General features: G+C 39.7%; 1 protein-coding gene across 6 annotated transcripts in view; it reads left to right on the top strand.

The window, feature by feature from the left end:
* aff4 (AF4/FMR2 family, member 4) overlaps positions 1-20,217 on the top strand; it is a 32,068-nt gene extending 11,851 nt beyond the window's left edge. For 3 of the 6 annotated variants that reach the window (XM_083927339.1, XM_083927340.1, XM_083927337.1), the window contains exons 2-21: positions 1,587-1,716; positions 4,872-5,675; positions 5,958-5,996; positions 6,157-6,243; positions 6,827-6,854; positions 6,989-7,052; positions 7,273-7,365; positions 8,159-8,303; positions 8,562-9,315; positions 9,491-9,642; positions 11,288-11,373; positions 11,718-11,952; positions 12,293-12,390; positions 12,790-12,853; positions 13,641-13,777; positions 14,346-14,417; positions 14,594-14,687; positions 14,843-14,886; positions 15,233-15,447; positions 16,359-20,217. In XM_083927339.1, the coding sequence (XP_083783465.1) occupies positions 1,591-1,716; positions 4,872-5,675; positions 5,958-5,996; positions 6,157-6,243; positions 6,827-6,854; positions 6,989-7,052; positions 7,273-7,365; positions 8,159-8,303; positions 8,562-9,315; positions 9,491-9,642; positions 11,288-11,373; positions 11,718-11,952; positions 12,293-12,390; positions 12,790-12,853; positions 13,641-13,777; positions 14,346-14,417; positions 14,594-14,687; positions 14,843-14,886; positions 15,233-15,447; positions 16,359-16,480 (3,459 nt within the window). In that variant the 5' untranslated portion in view covers positions 1,587-1,590 and the 3' untranslated portion in view covers positions 16,481-20,217. Of the gene's footprint in view, positions 1-1,586; positions 1,717-4,871; positions 5,676-5,957; positions 5,997-6,156; positions 6,244-6,826; positions 6,855-6,988; positions 7,053-7,272; positions 7,366-8,158; positions 8,304-8,561; positions 9,316-9,490; positions 9,643-11,287; positions 11,374-11,717; positions 11,953-12,292; positions 12,391-12,789; positions 12,854-13,640; positions 13,778-14,345; positions 14,418-14,593; positions 14,688-14,842; positions 14,887-15,232; positions 15,448-16,358 lie in introns of those variants that run through there. The other 3 variants (XM_083927338.1, XM_083927342.1, XM_083927341.1) reach the window with 3 other exon arrangements.
* The last annotated feature ends 3,167 nt before the right edge of the window (positions 20,218-23,384 follow it).

Genomic DNA, 23,384 nt, shown 5'->3' with positions numbered 1-23,384 from the left:
CTCTACTTTAATGCTTGTACTACACACATTATGCTCAGGACAGAGACATCCCTGTGTGTTTAGCTAACAATTACGGAGTCCGTGGCTTCAAGTTACAGTTTAATAGCAGCAGGTTATTATTTAATCGTTACAGGCTGAATTACCGATTTTTTCTATTCCTGAGCCGTGTTTCATATTCTTTTCATGTTGTGTGATTGATGCTTCAGGGCCCCAGACTGTGACCATATTTTTTTGAGTGTGCAGGTTAAAATTCAAAGCTGTCACATTCACGCGGGTGTATGATGATCATTATCGCTGGTTCCCCCGTCGTCACTTAAGGCCCTACGCAGTGTGTGATGTGCGTGTAGCGGCGGAGAACTTTACGAAACAATCCATTCAACTGTTATCGTATTCCAAAAATGAAGCACTCGATTGCTGATTATTTTAAAAAGCAAAATGAGGAGAGCAAGGAAGAGGCTTGTGGGGAGGGAGAGACAGCGAGAGGTTCCAGCTCAGATGCAACTGATGATGAAAGTGCTAGCAGGGAGAGACTGACTGAGCCAGTGAAGAAGAAAAGTGCTACTCTCAACAATAATGGCTAACGCAGAACCTGCGGTTGTGGTATGAGGAGAAAGCTTTAGCTATGTGTGTATTGTTAGCAATGTGACCCGTCGACCATTGCAGGCATGTTACCAAAACAGTTTAAGCTTGAAACTCATAAGTTGCACAACAACAGTAAGAAACGCATAACCTGCAGGGACCGATGCATGACCTGAAACACCAAGTCCCTCCCAGCGGTTATATGAAAGGAATATTTTTGCAAATATCAAGTCTGGAGTCACTGTTAGTCTTTACGTTGATGCAAAACTAATATGCGCAAAGTAGGAAATTAACGATTCATCAGCATACAAGGCCTTTAAGTGATTTACATGCTTTTAGAGTCTGCTCCAAAAAATAAACTTTTTTATTTGAATGATATATTTATTGAGCTAACAACCATACAAATTGTATTTAACGAATGTCTCAATTTAACGAATGTCTCAATGTATGACTGTGAAATGAAAATGGCCATTTGTAGTTTCAGCTCTGGTACAAATTAACTTTGACCATCTGTACATGCAGATTATTTGTAGATGGAAGCTACTGCGCATTGTCTAGACTAGTCTAAGCCTATTAGAGACTACTTTCTCCACAGGTCGTCTCTGGGGGGGAGCACCCTCTGTTTATGATGTGTGGGGTTTCGTTGATGATGCTCCTATTTGTGGTTTACCAAAAAACTGACTCAAAATAGAGGGTAGATGATGGCAGCCTGACCGTATTATTGGTGGTGTACAGTTGGAGACTTGAACCAGTTGTTGGTATTCATCATTACCGAACTAAGAAATCATAGCAGCAAAGAGAACTGAAAGGCTAATGTTGTTTAGTTAGGTTACCCCGTTGAAGAGTGAGTTTTACACACTTGTCAGGTGTTTCTTTCATGAATGTCTCACTTTCATGATACTGCGTCTTTTATAGCCATCCTTGTAAATCCACGGGACAAGAAGTCTGTTTACAGTCTCCTTTCTGCGTGTTTTTATGTTGACTTGTTGTTCTGTTTGCATTGTTAGCAACATGAACCGTGAGGACCGGAATGTGCTCCGAATGAAAGAAAGAGAAAGGAGAAATCAAGAAATCCAGCAGGGAGGAGGAGAGGCCTTTCCAGCAAATTCACCTCTCTTTCCTGAACCCTACAAGGTGGTAAGTTTGTTTACCTCTCATTCAGTTTAGACATGTGATTGATCAGTCAGTTAAAAAGAATTTGTAAGAGCGACAGAACCTGCGTATTCTACCAGGAGCATTTACTGTATGTTAATACAGTTTTCTCAACACACATTTTTAGAGCCCTGATATCTATACCTTTGCATTAATTTGTTTTTTTACAAAGGAAAAAAATAGGAATATTTTGCTTCAGGCTTTTATGGGCAGACTTTATGTAATATTTGTTTGCCTTCACCCCTACAATGCTTCAATCTGACAAAACCTTTCAGTTGTAAGTCGACTGGTTGTTCTCAAGAAAAATTATATATTTGATTTAGGCTTCAGAATATATTTGGTTGCTGTCTTTATAAATGATAAAGAAGGATTTGTGTGTGTTTTGTTTTCCTTTTGTTTCTGTTTCACAATGACCTTTAGGATCCTGCAGCCGGGTTTTGTGAACAAACAATAGTTTGTGTGATGAAAGTCAAGCCATGCTTCAATACCCTTGCGGCACATGTCTGAACAAGCTATGCTGGCATTGATGGTCCTTTTTTAATCAAAATGATCTTTCTCAAATTTTAAGATGTAATTAGCTGATCATTGTGCAACACAGTATGTGGTTGAGGTAATCATGGCATTTTAAAACAGTATCCGATGCTTTTCCACACATTTGTTGGCTTAAAAAAAAATAATGGTTAGCTGTTGGTCAGCTATTGACCAACTTTGCACAAGATGTAAAAGAGCCTGATGACTTGACAGCACCTGTCTTCGGTTAGCTGTTTTCTAGTGCAGCTGAAGACGGTAAACCTCACACACAAAGATGTAGGCCAGTATAATTGCAAAGAGGATTTGAATTCTCTGAACTAGTTTAATCTTTGCCACTAACCAGATTTGAGCAGAGGTAAGTGGCTCCTCTCCGTAGCTAGAGTTAGCCACCAAAGAGGCAGAGAGGAATGTGTCCTGAGAGGTTGGCAATAGAAAGGGACCAGAGTTAAATGATGATTGTGTGCCTGTGTGTTTTGGACCACAACAAAGTAAAAGGTAAAATGCAGTGTTTGAAGAAGGAAAAGTCCTTGACCTTTGCACAGAAAAAAAAAAAAAGGCAGATGCAGCAAATAAGAATCCAACTGTTCGAGTCAGTAGCTTTTCTACAATTTGTATCTCTTGTCTCCTTCTTGTCTGAGTCTTATGTAAGCTTCAGTGTGACGTTATTTTTTTCTCCCGCTCTGTCATGCTCCACTAAGTGGAAGTTTACTGTGTTCTGCCTTAAAGGCCATGTGTGCACACAGCTGCAGCTGTGGCCTCCCAGATGTAGACTAGCAAAGCAGTAACATTTTCACAGTGCTGAGTTCACATACTTGTAACTCTCTTGCACAGAACTAAGAGCACAAACATGTTCTTAAACTGTGTTATTGATGATACAGTACATACATGCATATTTAGATTATTGAGTTGATTATTAAGTTGGCCTTTTGAAAGAGATATCAGTTTTCTTAAAATTCCTTTGTAATTTACTGTTATTGAAATGACATTGGAAAGGATTGTTCTTGGCGAGCAAGGGGGTACTGCCTCAGGATAGGGACTTTTTGCAGAGCAGGAACCACAATTTGAACTTTGCTCCTGAGTTCCTAAGTAGATACCTGAGAAAGTTTCTGCTGATGAAAAGCGTTGTTCTATGCAATTAGGGATGTTGCAATTAACCAATTATTTTTTTCATAATGGCACTAACGTCACATTCTCATAACCGTAAGAATTCTTGAAGCTGCAATATATACGGGGTCTTGATTCCTGCATTGTTGCAGATTTTTGCGAGTCATTGTTTGTGTGTGCAGTGAAATCTCCTCCCACAAGTCACACGTGTTTGTTTTATGTGTGAGAGAGTTGCCATGCCACTCACCTGAAGTATTGAGAGACGAGCTGTAAAAATGTCCAAGGGAACTGACATTCCAGCCTTATGTCTGCCAAAAAAGCACCTTAAAACAGCCTTGAAACCTTGATATCAAAATCTCATGCTTTGACATCCCTAAATGCAACTAATATAATATTTACAATACAATAAAAAAATTCTAGATTTTACACACTTTTTCTTATGCCAACACACTACACTGTCAGTGAGTCTGTAAACAATGAGTTTGTTGTGTAATGATTTAGCTGCTTCTAATTTACCTCAAACACTTTCTTTTTATACTTCCTTGTTTTTAGCAGTATCAGCCTGCATATGTGCCATTATGTGTGAGACGCAATAATATCAGACTTTTTGAATTTCTTTTTTTTTTTTTTTACAAAAAGCAGAGAGTATTTCTGGTCCACTGGAGGTTTAATACAATCATAATGAAACAAGTCATTATTGGCTTGTGCTACACATGAAACTAACCCACCCATAAGAGAAAAGGGCGATGCTTCATTTCATCAAGTACACACATGTGAGCCAGGCCACACTAGCAGGTGGTAGTGGTGTGAATGTTATGACCAAGCTACATTTCCACCTTCTAGAGATAACAGCACTTTCTGTGTGAATCTGTCAAACCAAATAGAGGTCTGAAGCACCATGTAAAAATGGATATTCGGTACAGACTGCCACGGGCTGATTGCAAGCAGGTCGGCTGGAACCCATAGCCTCAAAGTGATTCATTAACCTCTGTAAGAGTTATAGGTAGACCCTTATCTGTGTTTGCAGATAGGTGTGGACTGATCTGGGCCCAGGTTGAACAAGCTAACTGTATGATTGGCTGATCTCCACGTTCGATCTATTCTTTTCCTCAGTGTGCATTCAGTGATTTTAAATGTAACTGTTGACTCATGTTCTAGGATATAATTAGTTTCTTTCTTTTTTCAGATATAATTTTTCATTCCACTGATGCTCATTTTGCCTATTTGAGTGATTTTAAGGTTTTCTTTGTTGGAGTGATACATTTTCTCTCCATTTTCAATGTGTTTGACAGAAAGCAATTAACCCAAGTGTTGAACTTGTGCCCATAATGACTGTTTTCTCTGCCCCCCTCTTCTCTCCTCTCTGCTTTCACTCTCTTCTCCTCTCTCTTACTCATTTTCTTCTACGGATTTTTCTGTCTCTTTTTTCATGACTCTTTCTCTTCGCCATCGCACTGTCCTTTTTCCCACCTCTCCCACTCCCCTTTCTCTACTTCTCTATTCAGTCCAGTAAGGAAGATAAACTGTCAAGCCGTATTCAGAGCATGCTGGGCAATTACGACGAGATGAAAGAGCCGATTGGTGACACACTCCCTAAGCTTGGCGGTAAACCTTCTAACAGCTCGTCTTCCTCTGAGGAGAAATCGGGCCCACCTTTATTTGGCGGGGACCAGCGCGGTGTCGGTAGCGGTGGCAGCAGCCAGAGCAGCAAGTGGACTCCTGTTGGCCCCGCAGCAGGTGGTTCTTCATCCCAGTCTCAGAAACGCTCAGGACTCCAGGGCGGGCACGGTAGCCAGAGGGGCAGCGGCAGTAGCGGCAGCAGCAGCAGTAGCCAAAGACACGGAGGGGAGGTGCGTGAAAAGAAGTCAAGTAAACACAGCGGAGGGTCAGAACACTCAAAGTCCCACACATCGAGTCCGGCCAAAGGCTCTCTGAGTTCTTCTGGCAGCAACAGCCACTTGCGGAGCTCCTTGTCTGCTGAACAGCATCACAGCAAGGAGCGCTACCGCTCCAAGTCCCCACGAGACAGAGAGGCCAACTGGGACTCACCCTCACGGGTTCACACCTCCTTCCCCACCGGACAGCACTCGAGTCAGGCCTTTCCCCCGTCTCTGATGTCCAAGCCCGGCTCCATGCTGCAGAAGCCCACAGCGTATGTGCGGCCTATGGACGGCCAGGAAACGGCAGAACCCAAGAGCTCACAAGCAGAAAGCTACAGTGGACAGTCACACAGCAGCACCATGGGCGAGATGAAGTCCAACAGCAAGGCCTCACTTTCTAAACTCAAGATCCCCTCACAGCCTGTAGAGGTAACGATGGAATACAGTGTATTTATGTGGCACCGAAGATATAAATCTATTGTAGCAGACACTGCATGTAGACTATATGTACTTGAAAGGTAGAGCAGTGTTTGTTTGAAACGTTATATTCATAATGTTGTAATAACTTGAATAGATTACATCACAGTATGTTACACTTGGCCCTTTTGAACTTGTATGTCTCATAAAATGCCTATAGAAGCCGCCTCTCACCTGCTGCACTGGCGTCATGTTGTTTATGAACATGTGTTAAATGTGATTTTCTGTCTTTAGGGATCCGGTGACTCCAACTGTGTTGATGAAATTCTGAAGGTATGTAATTGTATTTAGATAAAAACACCATTTATCAGGCCAACAGTTCATCTTGACTATTCAGAGGAAAGCTTATTGCTCAAGCCTCTATTACTCACACCTTACAACTCATTTCACATTTTTTTTCCATGTGTGTTTTTTCTTTCTTTCTTCCTTCCAGGAAATGACTCAGTCGTGGCCCCCTCCACTGACAGCCATACACACCCCCTGCAAAACAGAGCCTTCCAAGTTTCCATTCCCCACCAAGGTCAGCATCGCAGCAGCCTCTATCTTTACTGTTTGATATAAATTATTATATTTTATGGAGGGTTACAATTACTATCTCAAAGCTCTCTGTTTCGTTCTAGCAGTTATTTCAATTCTGTTGATCTTTAGATTAGCAGTAATGGCAGGTGTGCTACTTGGATCACAGCGATCCAGCAACACACCATTCCTAGGAATGTCGACAGACACCCAGTTTGTAATCCTGTTAATGCTGTTAAGGCTTTCATCAGTGGGGCATAGGCTCCATCACCAATATGATACCTTGTTTGACGAAAAGATAATGACTTAACAGGCATTTATTTAAATGAAAGTCTTTGTTAATTACATTTGTATGCAGCAAACAGACCTTACGCAACACATGTAACCAATCCAGAGAAAACCTTTTTAGTCATGGGACTAACTATTGGATTATATTTAATTTGTTTGTGGAATAAACGCCAAAACTGACTGAATAGAAGTCAAGGAGGAAAAAAATTTACATGCATTTTCATTAATTGTTAGATTCAATAAACACATTATATGGGTTTGTGAAAATAATTCAGAATGTCCTTTTTTTTTAACCTCAGGACTCACACCCTTTTCCAAGTGGGCACAGTGAGTATCAAACACATTTCCAACAAGCCCACACACATGATATCTTTACAAAAAATATGTATGTCCGTGTATATATTTTGATATGTATGTACATATATATTTATTGCTCATGAGCTTTGTTTGTGTGATTTTAGAGAGAGGTAGTTCTTCCAAGAGCTCCAGCAGCCACCAGTCCAAAGCTTGCGATGACCAGCCCACGTAAGTGCTTCATCTTTTCTTCCCTTTATCCTCTCACATCATAAGCCGCGGTTTGTAGTTTTCCCAGTATTAATTCATACAACAAAGAGTAAGATACTAAATCAAACAGCAATGATGTGGTAAGAAACATGGCCTAATTAAGTTATGTAGACATAGCCAGCTATTACACTGCTGTAATAAAATACAAATATTGAGTTTAGTTTTATGCCTGTATCTCCAGTATGCTGGAGGATGACCTGAAGCTCAGCAGCAGCGAGGACAGTGATGGAGAACAGGACTCGGCAAAGAACGCCTCAAGGAATACATCAGCAAGGTAAAGCACAAAACATTAAACCATTTTTTTTTTGCGACTGTGTCAGGGAGTTTTGTTATATTATGTATCTCCAAAAAAAAAAGATTACAGTTACAAGTAACTGTCTTTTGTCATCTTATATTGAGCTTCCTCATGAATGACGCAATCCAACAACACCACAAAAAAGGCCTATAAAAAAGTGTCATCTCTGTGGCACAGTCTTAACTGAAATTTAGAATTTAAAGAATAGTATTTTTTGCATGACTAATGGATTGCATTATATTCATAGTTATTGGGTCATTTACTGTATATCATTAATCAGCTGACGTGGGGTGTTTTTAAAACCTACAAAATTAGGAAATGTTTTAGAAAGATTAAAACAAAACTATATTAAATTTGGGATTATTGCTTGTTTGTTTTTCTGTTTGTTTGTACGTACCTTACACAGTTTCTCCAGAGTTGTGCTGCTGCAGAAGTTGGTCGGTTAGGGCGGCTAGTAGGAGATAGCATCAACCTTTGCACACATTACCTCCACACCTTTCCCAAAGGAACCAGTGGGTGTTAACAGGGGCATGGACTGCATTGTCCCCATTATGGAAAATCACAATTGAAAAATTTGCAAATTAAGAGTCAAGTACGGAACCGAAAATATTAGCTGTATGTAGCAATTTAGAATAATCCTCAACTATAAAAGTGTCCCATCTATTGTCCAGAGATATCAGTGTATTGAAATTGTAAAGCACAAAGACTGAAAGTTTACTCCAAAGATTTTGCTTAAAATGTAATGCTGTTTGTCTCTTTTCTGTAATAACAGCAATAACAGTGAAGGAGCGGAGCAATCGAGGGATGACTCTAGCAGCCACAGCGGCTCAGAGAGCAGCTCAGGCTCCGACAGCGAGAGTGAAAGCAGTACGACAGATAGTGAAGCCAATGAGCATCCACGGCCTGCCTCTCCTGAGGTAATCACTTACCAGTAACTTTGGTATAAAGCTGTTGTGCAACGTTGTCATGATTTAGTACTTAATTAACCATTATAACAGTTCCTCTGCTCCTTATTTTGGGTTGTCATAGTTATAAGGCATTCATTGTTCTTTCTTCTGACAACAATACAATCTTTTTTAGATTTATTTTAATGTTTGACTAGGTTTCATGCATAATTATTTTCACTCACTAACACAAAGTCTCACATCTGTGTGTGTTTTCCTGCTTCCCATCAGCCTGAACAACCCATGGCCAACAAGTGGCAGCTGGACAACTGGTTTAAAAAGGCCAAGCAGTTCTCTCCTGCCTCTCCAGTGGACAATAATGTTCCAACCAAGTGCAAGAAAGAGGGCAGAGATAATGGCTCAGGACGTGGCTATAGTAGCCAGGGAGGGGGTTCAAAAGACTCAGTAGCACCCACCCCAAGCAGGGACTTACGTGCAGCACAAAAGGGTGCAGAGGGTGGCCGTGGCCGGCAAAAATCCCCCGCCCAGAGTGAGGGTGGAACAAATCCACGAAGGAGTGTGGGTAAAAAACAGCCTAAAAAGTCTGAGAAGCCCCCAGTGGTGGAGGAACCCAAGGGTGGTCTGAGGGTGGAGAGTGAGCCGGCTCCAGAGATACCACCTCATCGGCCCAAAGCTGCTACTAAAGGTTCGCGCAAACCAAGCATTAAAAAAGAACCAAAATCCTCTCCGAGGCCCACCGCGGCTGCTGTCACCACAACTGCAGATAAACGCAAGGCCAAGGCACCCACCAAGGGTTCCCAGAAGTCCCGGGAGTTTGTAGATACGGACTCTTCTTCGTCAGACTCTGAGGGGAATGACAGCATCCCGTCCTCGTCGCAGACACCCAAGTACACGGAGAGTATCAGGACCCCCGTATGTGTGTTTTCACCAATGGAAGAAAAAGAGCTGTTGTCTCCACTCAGTGACCCTGAGGAGCGCTACCCTACAAGGCAACCTCAGCAGCAGGTTTTGCTAGTGAAGATAGGTTAGTCAAAGCTGCTCATAAGGCGAATAAGTCTTATAATAATATATTACTATTTTTCTTTAAATTCTGTGCACTTGTTTTACACTTGTCTAGCAGGAGCGCTCACTCCTTAAGCCTTTCTTTTCTTTGGACAAAAGTAAACCGTACCCTTCCCTTTCCTTCCCATTTCCTATAGATCTCAGCTTGCTGTCGAGGATCCCAGGGCAGCCCTACAAGGAGCCCGTAGAGATAAAAGTGGAGAGGGACGACTCTCTAGACAGGGACAGCAAAGACTTCAGCAAACAGAGCTCTGAGAAGAGCTCTAGTAAGGCAAAGAGGAAACACAAGGTATGGGACTTGATAGAGCAAATTCCTGTCTGTTCTCAGCTCTTTTCATTGATCTTTAAGACTTAAACAACTTATACATTCTTAGATTAACCAAAACAATTTTTGAGGGTTAAGTTTTCAGTATGATCCTGCTTACTAAACGGCAATCTTTTTTGTTATTACTTTCATCAGGATTGTTCCGTTTTATTTTCCTTTCAACTGGATACTGCATCTCTTAAAATAACCTCCAAACAGATTTCCATTAAAGCAAGAAAATGCCTTTCAGCCGAGGAACAATTGATTCAATTTCGGTGGAGATCCAGATCTGGAGTTCCTGCCATTAGATTTTGCTTGCTTTTTCTTTTCTTTTTTTAATGACGACTATGAAATCACCAGAAAAAGGAGACTTATGTTATCTATATGTTAGATCTATATGTTATAATATGTGTCTTTCATTCACACATATACTGCAGATCAGAACAAATGATTAATTCTTGATTTATTCTGAAATATTGTTATTTTTTATTGTTCAGAACTTGATAGAATATCAGTTGTGGCTATACCACTGCTGTAGGCACTTCAACAAAAACCTTTATTGCGTGAAAAAACAGTGAACACGTATAACAAGTGCACAAGAAGACCGCTTTATGCAAATACTCAATGGCTAATCAGTTCAGCCCTGCAGCTGGAGTTGCTCGCCAGTTCAGTGCTGAACAGGGCAAGGATCTGTCTTGGCACGTGGTTTAAGACTTTTTGGACTGAAAGCCCATTGTGTAGTGACCAAACCTCTCAACAGCAGAAAGAATAATAGACTTCCCTTTGCTGTGGAGCATGTTGTGTGGACAGAGGAGAACTGGTCCAGAGTGCACTTCAGTAATAAGAGTACATTCACTTTATTTGGATCTGATGGGAACATTATGTTTGGCGTTGGACTGGGGAAAGACTGAACCCAAAGTGTATCAAGAAGTCAATTCAATTTGGAGGAGGAAGTTTCATGGTTTGAGGGATGTTTTCTGCAGCAGGAGATAGGCCTCTTGTACAGCTACATGGCAGGGTGAGTGCAAATATGTATGTGAACCTACTTCGGCAACAGGCAATACCTTCCCTGCAATTGTCTCCCTATCAGCCTGCAATCTCATGCAAGACAATGCCCCGTCACGCTGCAAAACGGGTTAAGTAGTTCCTTGAAGCTAAAAATATTGAAACAATGAAATGGCCAGCCCAGAGTCGAGATTTATGTATTCCCATAGAGAATCTCTGGAAAATCCTCTGCGACAAAGTAATGTCTAATAAACTACATTTACTAAATTGTGGAAGAGACTGCAGAAGAATGGACCATGGTCAAACCAGAGAGAGAAACTAGGGATGTTGATTTTGTTAAAATCTTCTCTTCTGACACAATGGTTACTGTTCTCTAATATCGCTCACTGTGTTGTTGTTCACAAAATAAAGGTGCATTGGTCATTTAAAAACATGCTAGTACAGCAGTGGTATAGTCACAGCTGATATTCTATCAAATTCTGAACAATGAAAAAAAATAAGTGTTTCAGTAAATTAACTATTTATAAATTGTTCTTTGTTCTCTAATTGTGATCTCCACTGTACACAACAATAAATCGTTTAATTTGTCTTTTTTTATTTTCTGCATTTTTTTGTATCTTTTTAGAACGATGAAGAAGGCACCAAGCCAGAGAACAAGCGGTGCAAGCTGGAGGAGAAGTCCCAATCTCATCATAAAAACAGCAGTAAAGAGTGGGTATTCTTCCTTTTCCTCCTGATCATTATTCACAGTAAAACCCTCTGAACACTGGGAATACTTGGTTTGACAGTAGCACTTCTTCTTCCCAAGCTTGCCAGATTTCTAGCTCTAAAGTTCAAAAAATATACTCTATAAACTCTGCGCATTAAAAAAATCAAAGCATAAAAACTCACTGGCTCTTTTATTTCCCTGCACCCTCTTTAGGATGCACCTGTTAACATTTATTGTATTGACATCCTTGCTTTGATCTTAGTGTTGATCTTGAATGTTAATATTTAATCTTTGCATGTTAATATTTTATGATGTGGTGTAACAAAGCAAATTCGTATCCCACCAGGTCTAAGCGGTCTTTGGAGAAGAAAGAGGAGCCAGCACCCTCTCCTTCCATGTCAGGTCTTCAGCGGACACCCAAGGCAGAACATCCGAATCGAAAGAGGACAGTCAGCCAGTCCTCCGCTTCTTTGTCCAGCGGGACAGGAAGTGGAAAGGAGGGAAGCCACAGCACCAAAGGCAACTCCACCTCCAAACACAGAAAAGGAGAAGACAAGGGACGCAGCACACGCGATGGCAAGGTGAGTGCGAGTAACCTTACCGCCCCCATTTGCAGTCTGTGAATACCTGGCAAGCATTGCGCACACTGGGATGTGCCAGTGCAGTCTTTCACCAAATGTGCAGTGTTTCCCCCAGGGAACTTAGATAACGAAGCAAGCATGAAGGACAAAAAAAAAATTACTTGTTGTGGGAAGAAGGGGAATGGTGGAGAACATAGCTTCTATATATTGTATATGCCCAACATCCATAGAGCACTAAACATTTCTACCTCTAGTCACCCCCAATATCGCCCTTTTCACTTCAAACACCAGGCCCCTTTTTTCTTGAAACTTTATTCCCTCTCGCTTGCTGTCTTTGCAGGAGAAATCCTCAAAGGGCTGCGATAACCAGTTGGCTGTGCCGCCGCTCTCCACGGGCGGCTCCAAGTCTCAGAGATCCAAGCTGGTGTTTGAGGATAGGTAAGAGGAGCTTTTTCCACTGTGGATAACCTCTCAGCAGGGTGTGCAGAAAGACCTGATGTGGGGATCTAGGGTTGCCTTTGATGCATAAAGCTGTAGGAGGGTGGGGAGGTCATGAATAGATTTGCCTACATGCAGGAGAGATGATGTACATTTCCACATTAAAAGGCTCTCTGTTGGGAATCTGTGTCCTTTTCATGCAGAGGTAAAGACCCAACAGTCTTGTCTCTTTTTTTTGTTTTTGTTTCAGGGTTTGATTTAATTGAAGAATAAGGATCTTGTTTTTATAGGTAGTTTCCAGGTCTGTGCTAACAAGAGCAAATGAATGCAGAAACCGAGCTATTACAGTGTTGTGGCTTTTTTATGGTTCAGAGAAATAATGAAATTTCTTTCTTTCAGGGTCCATTCGGCAGATCACTACCTACAAGAGGCCAAGAAACTTAAACACAATGCAGATGCACTGGTAAGGGTGAGAGCCTAATGACTATTTACATAAATAATTGAAATGCAACAGTGTCAGTTGCTGCATGCAAAGCACTGAGAGGTTAGTTTAACAGGAACCCTTTTTATGTAAGACAACATCCAGGTGCACAGAAATTAATACTTCTTACAGGAACACATTTGAAGTTTTTAACACACTTTTTTTGCTGACAGTTATGTGTTTGTATAATATTAATTCCACTGACTGGAAACTTCGTGTCTGAGCTAAATTTCCCAAAGGCCCCATTTCTCTGTTCTCTCACTTTTTATGCATAATATCCCCAAACAAAAAAATTAAAACAATAATGCCTTTGTTAACGGGTTACTGACAGATAAGCAGGTGACTATTTAACTGCAGGTCTGGTATCAGTTACTTACCTGAGGATTATGAGGTACCTGCCTGCTGCGTGGTATTTCCACTCAAAACAAACAAATGCCCAACTGCTGAGAATTAAGCACTAACATTTATTTTTTGCTCCCTCCATAAACAATCATACTTTATATTTATTCCCCCCTTTTTTATGTACCTGGATTACAACAACCCACACTACAGATTATTAGTCCCCATCTGCTAACATTCAAAGGCCAACATCTGCATAATTGTCCTTTTGTTATGTAATATAAAGAGAGTTTATGTATTCCTCACTAAATGCCAGAACAAGGTCGAAGAAACAATCATGTGAACCTTATTGAGTCCTGCACTGCTGTGATAGTTTCAGAAAGAAATGCAACAGTGATTTCATTGTTGCCGTCTTCCTGCTCTTTCACAGTTGGACCGTTTTGAAAAGGCAGTTTACTACCTGGATGCTGTGGTGTCTTTCATTGAATGTGGTAATGCTCTGGAGAAGAGCGCCCAAGAGGCAAAGTCTCCCTTCCCCATGTATGCTGAAACGGTGGAGCTTATCAAGTAAGGCCAAACATAAATACCTTTTATCATTATCACAATTGCAAGAGAATTCCACCAACTGTGCACACCAAAGCCTGTTTACAGGCGTTGGGTAGTGAATATGGGAATTGCCTTAAGTGATGTTACTTGAGTCAGCGTCAGTTGGGGCTGAAGACTACACGTTTGAATGAAAACAACCTCAGGGTGTAGAGTTAGAGAGAAGTGAGGCTACCACACCTCTGTAGCCCACTCCTCGTCCCTGCTTGAGGCTTGCAGTTCAAGGCTACATTACCTGTTACTAGCATGACGCAAAATATCCAAATGAACTCTCTGTGGTTGAGTTGCATTGTGGGTAATGTAGGCATCTTTTTTTGTCAGTGATAGAATGTTTGGAATGAAAAGACTAACTCTTCTGCTGCATTCATTTTTAATTGTTGTCCATGTTATAGATATGAAATGCTAAACCAGTGTACAGAGTACTCTTTTAAACAGAAAGTCAATGTGTTAATTGTAACTTGAATAAAAACTTTCTATAATGGCTTAAGCAGTTGTTTCTCCTAGAAACTAAGTATGTATTCTGTTTGTTCAGATATACTATGAAGTTAAAAAGCTACCTGGCCCCAGATGCTACATCAGCAGACAAGAGGCTAGCTGTGCTGTGGTAAGTACTCTGACGTGATTCTCAAGAAGAGTCGTCCTGTGCTTAGCTTTCAACTAAAAGTACTCCAAATCCTAACTCTTTGATTGAAGGAGAGTATTTAATTAGTCCACCTGTCTCTGGTCACTGCTGTCTTCTTTGCAAGTTTTAGATTAATAGGAACCTTTTTCTCTTTCCAGCCTACGATGCCAGTCTCTCCTCTACCTGCGGTTATTCAAGCTGAGGAAAGACAGCGCACTAAAATACTCCAAAACACTCACCGAACACTTGAAGGTACTTTTTGTGTCTTTGAAGCTAAAATCAGGTTTTGCTTGGCAAACCTTCAAAAACCAAAGGAACACAATACAAAGTGCAAGTATGCAGTTTTTTTTCTTTCTGTGAATGTGTAACCTGCTGTGTACATAATGTTCTTCCCCTCATTTTGACAGAATTCTCTGAGTAACACCCAGGCTCCCTCTCCTGGAATGGGAAAGTAAGTCATGTCCTCCTTTGCTGTTTGAAAATCAAATGTGGTTTTAAAAGAGATGTCAGCGTTTCCTGCACAAGTGTCTAGAGAAAGTATTGAAAATGAGTTTGACATTTACCCACAGGTTTTAAAAGTAAAAAAATATATATATCAGTGCCTACACAGATACCCGTTGATGTAATTCCACCTGTTTTAACATCTTGTGAAGATCAGTTTGACCAGGGATGATTTTCAGTTAGCGGCCACAGGTGTTTGTTTGGACATTAAAATAACTTAATGTGTACCAAACTTTTGCTAAACAGGTGCCAGCATTGTCGTAACCACGTCTGCCTGTTTCTGTTTCCTAATGCAGCAAGGCAGCAGGTATGCCCTCTCCAGTGTCTCCCAAACTGTCACCAGGCACGGCCGGTGGCTACTCAGCAGTCAGCAGCAGCAGCGCCAGCTCGTCTGTGACCATACCTCAGCGTATCCACCAGATGGCTGCCAGCTACGTCCAGGTCACCTCCAACTTCCTGTACTCTACGGAGATCTGGGACCAGGCGGAGCAACTATCCAAGGAGCAGAAAGGTAAACCACAGGGTTCGTTCGATTTTCTACATAATCTGGTGTCTACATGATCACTCGTAAACCAAAAATACTTTAAATGAAACAATCCCGGCCTCCTATTTGTTTGTTGTCTCCTGGCATCTCATAGTTCATAGGGCCCTAAATATTTAGCTATTTGTTTGATGGGTTGGTATTCAGTCTAACTTGGTATTTGCGCTCGCTAAAAATATTAACTGCTCTGTTTCCACAATGTTAGGCCTGAAAATATGTGATGATATGTGTGGTTTTAGTCTAGCAGATTGGTTTAGTATTTACGCGATTTGAATAAATAAACACATAGTTTATGGATGCACATTAGCATTACCCACAGAGCAACATGGCTGGCTCCTTGCAGAAAAAAAAGGAAATTGTCTACCGATAACAATACAGTAAATTGTACTTATCTATATTACACCCACAAGGGTTGCATTCTAAATACTGTATTATAGCATTGTCCTTTGCTTTTTATGACTTGAGTACCAGATTCTTTTATCCTTTATTGCTGAGATGTGTTGAAACGATCACATTTTGAATCGCTTCACCACTTCTCAGGATAATGTCATGTTAATGGCCTGGAAGTTCTGTTAAATTCGAATACTTTTAGTTTCAAAGTTGAGTACCTTTAGTTGTGTGTCTTCTATTTTCCTTAACCTGTTACCTCTCTACTGCATACTATCTATTAACGGCAAAAATACCCTACAACAATATACTTAACAATTGAGCACAGGCTAAAAAAAGAGCTTTTGAATCCCTACTGAATTGCTTACTAAATTGCAAGTGTTCCTAAGCACAACAGCATTGATTTAATTGATTAAAAATGGCGAACCAACGATATCATAATGAAGAAAACAAATGATCTTGCTTTTCTGCTCACTGTGACTTTGTTTTCCCAGAATTCTTCTTGGAGTTGGATAAGGTGATGGGTCCTCTGATCTTCAACACCAGCAGCATGACCGAACTGGTGCGTTACACACGGCAGGGCCTCCACTGGCTGCGTCTGGATGCAAAACCCTAGCGAGGACTCGTTCCCTGAATGCTGTTTCTACATACACACCTCAGCCGCTTGTGCTCAAAGACACACACGCATGTCCTCACAGACGGATACATATACAAATGATGTACTGTATGCACACACACAGTCCACCTCTGGTCCTCACACACATACACACACACACACACACACCTGATGAACTTCTCAGACATATATCCAACACTGTGTCCATTTTCTACACCAGCTTGCCAAAAACACTGAGCAATCTAGAGCATCTCACACCGTCGACAGCACCACACAGGGAGAAGCATCAAAACTGCAGCACAGGAACAAAAAGAGCTTATCGCCTTGCTTCATATATCGGCATTCTTACAATCTTTGAATGCCATGTTTTTATCTATTTGGCATGGAAGCGCTGGGTGAATTATTTATGAAAATGCTTAAAAATGGGGTTTGTTTTTTAGGCTACCTTGGCTTTTAACTTTTTATTTGACTTTGTTTCACCAAAGTACCTCCCATGAACACCAAAGGTGCTTTAAAATGAAGGTTTCTCTTTATCATTTTTGTGCCTTGTATGTGAGCGACAGGAAAACAAACAGCCACCCACCATATCTGGATATTTTTTTTTTTTTTTGGCTTTTACCCATTGTATGCATTTTTTTTTAAACATTTAGCAGTTAATGGAAGCTGGCAACGTTTGTTTTTTATTGCAGTCTTTAAAATTTTGAGTCATGTTATTGCAATTTAAAGCAAAGATGGTGTTGGCCCCAAATTAAGATACACTACACCATCTCTATTAATCTTTCCTTCAAAGTCCCTCGGCACTAAAGCTTAATCTTGGAGCATGCCCACAAGATTTAAGGACAGACTGTGGGAAGGGCTACTGTGCACAGCAGATTAATACTTCTGACACACATATATTTATAAATTTTCTCTTTATCAATCACTGTAGTAGTTTTTAACAGTGTAATGTTATTATCCAGAATCATGAACTACTTTTAGCTCTGCTAGAAAATTGAATGTTGGTAAGTTCGTTCAATCATTTGTTGTCCGGTTTGATGCAGAAAGAAGCATGGCCTGTAGAGGCCGCTAACGGGGGCTATAAGACTCTTGGCCTTAATTAAATTGATCACGTTAATGTTCTCTCTAAGAGATTTGCTGTCTTTGAAGCTCCCGATTATGAGTCTCTTCCTCTGAAATGTTTTTACACTTGTACCTACATTGTTCACTGAGAAATGTCCTCAAGGAAGAGTCACTTCCAGACAGTGTTATTATTTTATTGATCCCCTTGTTTGCTCAGAGTGTATTTTTCTAAGGAACAGCAGGGAGTGTCTTTAGTATTGAAGATCGTTTCCACATATACAATGCAGTTATTTATATTGCAGTTGGGTTTGAGTGACCACTAATTTGGCACAACAATGGCAAATTTATCTGGAAGGAAAGATTTAGAGAGGCAAACTAATCAGTGTTGCATTTATAGAACAAAGAGTTTTAAATCTAACATTATATATTTCAGAAAAGAAGTATAACGGCCAATATAGATTTTATTTATATACCAAGCAGTTTTTTTGTTTTTTCTTCCTCTGGCCAAGCAGAAGTATAACTTTTCAAATGCATTCTTTTAAAACAGGGTTGAACCAAGGGTTATAAGATGCAAAGTATTTGTGTATGTAATTTTTCCTATTTAAATTGTAATCATGCTTGTATTACAAGACGGTAGATAAGGAGCGTGTCAGCACGTTAGGCGGGGTACAGACGACAGAGTAACAGTGATATGAATATGAACATTTCTGTTGTTTAGAATAACTAATTGTCATCGAGGGAAATGTCCATGGCAGTGGTTTTCGAATGAAGACGTTAACATTACACCTAGTATTTCAGTTGACATGTGGGTGTTTGGTAATGGTCAAAGACATGCAGGACTGTCCTTTTTGGGTATTTTGGTAGGCCGACCTCATTAAAACATGCTGGAAATATTAAAGCCTGGATCAAATAGTATTCATGGGGTTTGTTTTTGGTTGATGGCAGATGAGTTTGCAGCAAGAACAGGAAAGTGGCATAAAGTTTCAGACCTATAATAGTCTGTAACTTGGCACTTCTCTCTCATTTTCAAAGATACATTTGGTGTACTGACACATGGTACACCCTTCTCACCTCAAAATAAATCTTAAGTTTACTATTTGCCCCAGGTTTGACCTTCTTTTTGTTTGTTGGGCTTTGTATTTTCTTTCCTTCACTGGCTCCCTGTCCTGTATCGTAGGAGGGGATACTGTTATTTCCTCTGGCACTTGAAAAATAGAACGCCAGAGGAGGTATTATTTTAATCTATGCAGGATTTTTACAAAAAAGGATCTGTTTCTGTGGGAAATCTTTAATTTTTGGCTTGGGATTTTTTCCCCCCACTTCTTTTTTTTTTCCGCCTCAGTGAGAAACCTGTTGAACTCAAGTGTCCAATGCCTTTAGCTTTTGCAATTTTGTGTACTGGTTTAGTATATATGTGTATATAGATCTGTTTTTATAACCAAACACAAATGGCATGAGCCATTTTGTACTTAAAGCTGGAGGCCACTTTTCTCATAGGAATTCCTCTGTGGGTTTTGCCAGCACAGTCAATGTCTTCATACACTGGTACACTTTGTAAGTACAGGTCCGCGCCTAGTGTTCCATACACTATCTTGTAGTCAAATGTACAAAATTTAGCATTAGAGTAATTTTTAACAGTTTGCTACTCACACTTATTTATTTTTCTGCCCCTTTGCTTGATATTTTTTTCTATTTTGCCATTTTAAGGAGTACCATTTTATGAAATAGGAAGATGTAAATGTATCGGGGTTGTTCATGATGAGATTTCATTGTAAGTAGTAATTAATATTAATTCTAACTTGAAAGAATCCAGGGTAAGATGAGTTTTTTTGACATTCAGTAGGAAGATGTTAACACGTGCATGTTTCTATTTAAATACAAATGTATAAATTGTAAATATAACATTTCTTTAAGGGTGAATTTCTACTACAGGTTGACATTTTTATTGAAATTTAAAAATTGCTGTACATACATTGTGAGATACTTTTATGCACATTTTTTTTCCCTCTATGGGCTTTTGTGTTTTCTTCTTCCAAGCTGTTACAGAGTACGTCCTAGTCTCTTTAACACTGTATATCAAATTTATTTCTCAGTCTTTTTCTTACCGTGCTCGTATACTTTGTCTTCTGCTTCACTGTCTCCCAGTATCATGGTCGCCACATAATCATTAATGAGTCTAGAATCCAAGTGCGAATATTTTGTCTTCTCTGTATTTGATATGGAGGCGTGTACTTTTCATGAAATGTATATTGTTGATCTCATGGGATGGATGGATGGTGTGTACAGTCTGTTGTGTAAAACCGCATCTGTTTCCTCCTCACGAGAGAGATGTATTTACTGTGTGTCCCTTTTGAACAGTTGGTCCAACATGTCTTTTGAAACAGAGGTATTTCTCTACAGGTCAAAACAGTTGTAGCAGTTTATACAGTATGTTGTATAACACCTTTTTTTCTAAAAAGTCGTCTCTAAAGTGAGACCAGCAGCATACACTATGTACAATAGTCTAAATTGGATTAGTTTTAAGAGAACTGATGATAGAGATACTATATATGATGGATGCAATATGATTAAAGGTACTCATTGAGTTTGATCTTCAAACTTAGGTTATGTAATTTAAAGCATTCTTGTGAAGTGAGTATTAATTGTGACTAATGAGTCTGTCCTGAATATTCTTTGTATTTTGCCGTATTGAGAATAAAATATATATGGATATGTTTAATGGCTGGTTACTCATTTTCTATTTAGAAGCGTGAGATTTTTGAGTTTCATAGAACGCGTAACACGTGTCATTTGCTCATGGTGATGATGAGCAAACAAAACTAATGTATACATTCAGCATTGCATAACAAAACACACTGTGTGCATGTGCATCCTCACGTGCTTCATAGTGCCACCTAAGGCCAAGTCATTTTTTTTTTTACCATGAAACTGATGTTTTGGAAGCACAACGCAACATAAGTAACTCTTTTCATAATGTCTTAGTAAAAACACCTGGCATAGGAAACATCTAAACACTTTGGAGATTTTGGAAATTGTAATTTCTGTCTTCTGTCCTTTAGTTTATGTGTCATTTAATTTCTGTCGTATTAGTTGATTGGCCATAAGCAGCAAATGTCAGCACCTTTATATGTTTTTAAAACAACTAACAAAGCTAAAAAAGAGTCCAAATCGCTGCCTGAATTGAGAACATTGTGGTGCCGCACAATGTCTAAATACCCCATTACATGTAAAAGTTCTGCATTCAAATTATTAGCTATACTCACAGTATAAAAAGTCAAAGTCTGTGCAGAAAAACAACTAGAGTATTGGATTATTAGTAATGTAAAAGCAGAATTATGGAGGTGGAGCTCGTTTTAATTTACGTACTGTGGGAGATAGATATAGTTAAAAGTATTTTCAATCATGAAATGAAGTATAAAGTGGCATACAATGATAATACCCAAGTAAAATCCAAGTATTTAAGTAAATGTACTTCGTTACATAAGTATCACAAATTGGAGTGTCCTGACCAGCCTTAGTAGCAGTGTTTGAGCTGAAGTATCTTTGCACATAGTGCTGCTTACATTATTTCGTTAACCCCATGTAGTGACTTGGTATAACAGACAACTGCTGACAACTCCCCGGCCTGTGCTTCACTTCTCACTGATTAAATTGCCACCAAGTGGTCATGAGTTGCTACCATCATTGCAGTCCAATCAATGTGAGCCTTATTGTCACTGGCTTGTTTGTGATATTTTGACAGGTTTCCTGGGTTGTAATATTGGAAGGAAGGAACGTAGAATCTTAAAATCATCAAATTATTGGTCTTTTTGTGGGCCTGTGTATGTGAATCGATATGGCCTCGAAGATATTACATATTTTGTTGTTCTACTGTGTCGCCATGCAAACAGTGCGGCTTCAGTTGGTGCTTAATCTTTCTGTGCATGAAACAAAGGTATTCAAAGTAGTTTATATAGCTTTGCATTGCAGAGCCTCTTAGAAATGATTAGCTCCTTTCAATCCACATTGTGCTGCCCTGAAAACATTAACTCTATATAGACTGGTGGGTTTTTTTCTTTGTTTTTTCACATGTTTTTGTTCCTCTTGTCAGTTTTACTTACCATATTTGAAAGATAGCATTTTTTTTTAAACATGAATATTTAATTTGTTGAACTATTCACTTGCACTACGTGTCTCTTTCAGTAAGTAACATGCAGTAAAAAAAAAAAAAGTCACTGTTTAGTTTTGGCTTGTGTCTCTTTCCAGTGAACTGAAGAACACCAAAACAATACAGAGAAATCCCCCGTTTCACACTGGTTTTCACCGTTCCGCCATTAAGACGGACTGACCAATGAGGTGTCGCCTTTTCCCCAAAGTGCCCGCCTCCCGCCTCATCTGATTGGTCGACACGGTCCTCTATTACCTTTCATCCGCTTGCTTTCCCCTCTCACCAGGGAATAAGGTAAAGCTAACTGCGAGCGAAGGAAAAGGAAAAGCTCATTACCGGGGCACGGTGAGACACGTTAGTCCAGAAAAAAAACAATTGTATCCGTTAGTTTATGTGTTTCATTAAATTGACTCGAGAAGAGGAAACACACCTGAGAGAAACAAGGACTACAAGGTGAAAACAGCGAAGTGAATCAACAGGTACGTGAAGGGGACTTTGAAAGCAGCAGGTGCATTTTAGTATCGCTGTTGGTTTCGGGTGTCAACTGTCAACCTGTAGCTTAGTATTTCTAGTAAAAAAGAAGCTTTATGGATATGTTTTATATTAAACTTCTCTTTATTTGTGTAGGTTTTAAAAGTTGTAAAGCTTCTAGTCCTTTAATAAGCTGTTCCAGGTCTATTCAGAGCAAACGGTAACGTTGGGTAACACATACCCCCTATTAGTAGGTAGTGGTTAATTGTATTTTTGAACATAGTATTGCTACTGAATTATCTGTAATATCATGTTCTGACTTAGTGGACATATTAAAATATATATAGAATATATATTATACTCTATATATAATATATATATATATATATATTTAAGACTGTCTTTATTCTCGTTTTAGAAATTCAGGCTGTTGTTTGGCTTCCTCATCTTTAACACTGCTTTTTATTTTATTTTATATCTTAGAATTATCTTTACCTATACACGTTCAGGTGTTCATACTAGTTTATAATGGATTACGTTTTAGGTATACTAAACGTATCTATTTTCCCCTTATATTTATATATTTACCTTGTATTTTTGTATTTATTGTGCTATTTTTTGTTGAACTAGGACCTTTCATTGTGTCCTGAATGACAAGTATTATTATTGTTATTATTATTATTATCATGATTAGGGCTTGCAGACTTCAGACTAACATCACATTTGGCTCTGACAAATGAATTGATGATGATGAAAATGATGGTTAACTGCAGCCCAATCATGAATAGTGTGCAGTGGAGCCAAACAACAACCCCAAACTACTGTTATCACCACATTTAATTGCCATTTTCATACTTTCTGTGTCGCACATTACTTATACGATGCCTGTAGTTTGACAGTATTGTGAAAACAACATCGTATTGTCCTTCCTTAACCTTATCTCCATGCCTCAAATTAATACCTGCCCCTAAATTATGCACAGGAGGGCTTTCTACCTAATGACTGGATTATGTTTTATTTAAAGTGGGAACAAAAGGAGCTGTGGCAGCGTTGCTTTGAGGGGAAACAGGACACTGTTGTTTTGTGCTGTAGCTGAAACTGAAGCACTCATGCAGTGCATTGGTCAGATGGTGGGAGCAGGAGGAGCACAGTGGATTCTCTGTGTGCCGCTGCTGGATGCCTTGCTCAGGCCGCTGACCCCTGACCCGGGTCGACTCCGCTGCACCC

Source organism: Echiichthys vipera (genome assembly GCF_963691815.1).
Source record: "Echiichthys vipera genome assembly, chromosome: 14".
Lineage (NCBI taxonomy): Eukaryota > Metazoa > Chordata > Actinopteri > Perciformes > Trachinidae > Echiichthys > Echiichthys vipera.
The sequence above is the reverse complement of the archived record's forward strand: the minus strand, read 5'-3'. Positions and strand labels throughout refer to the sequence as shown.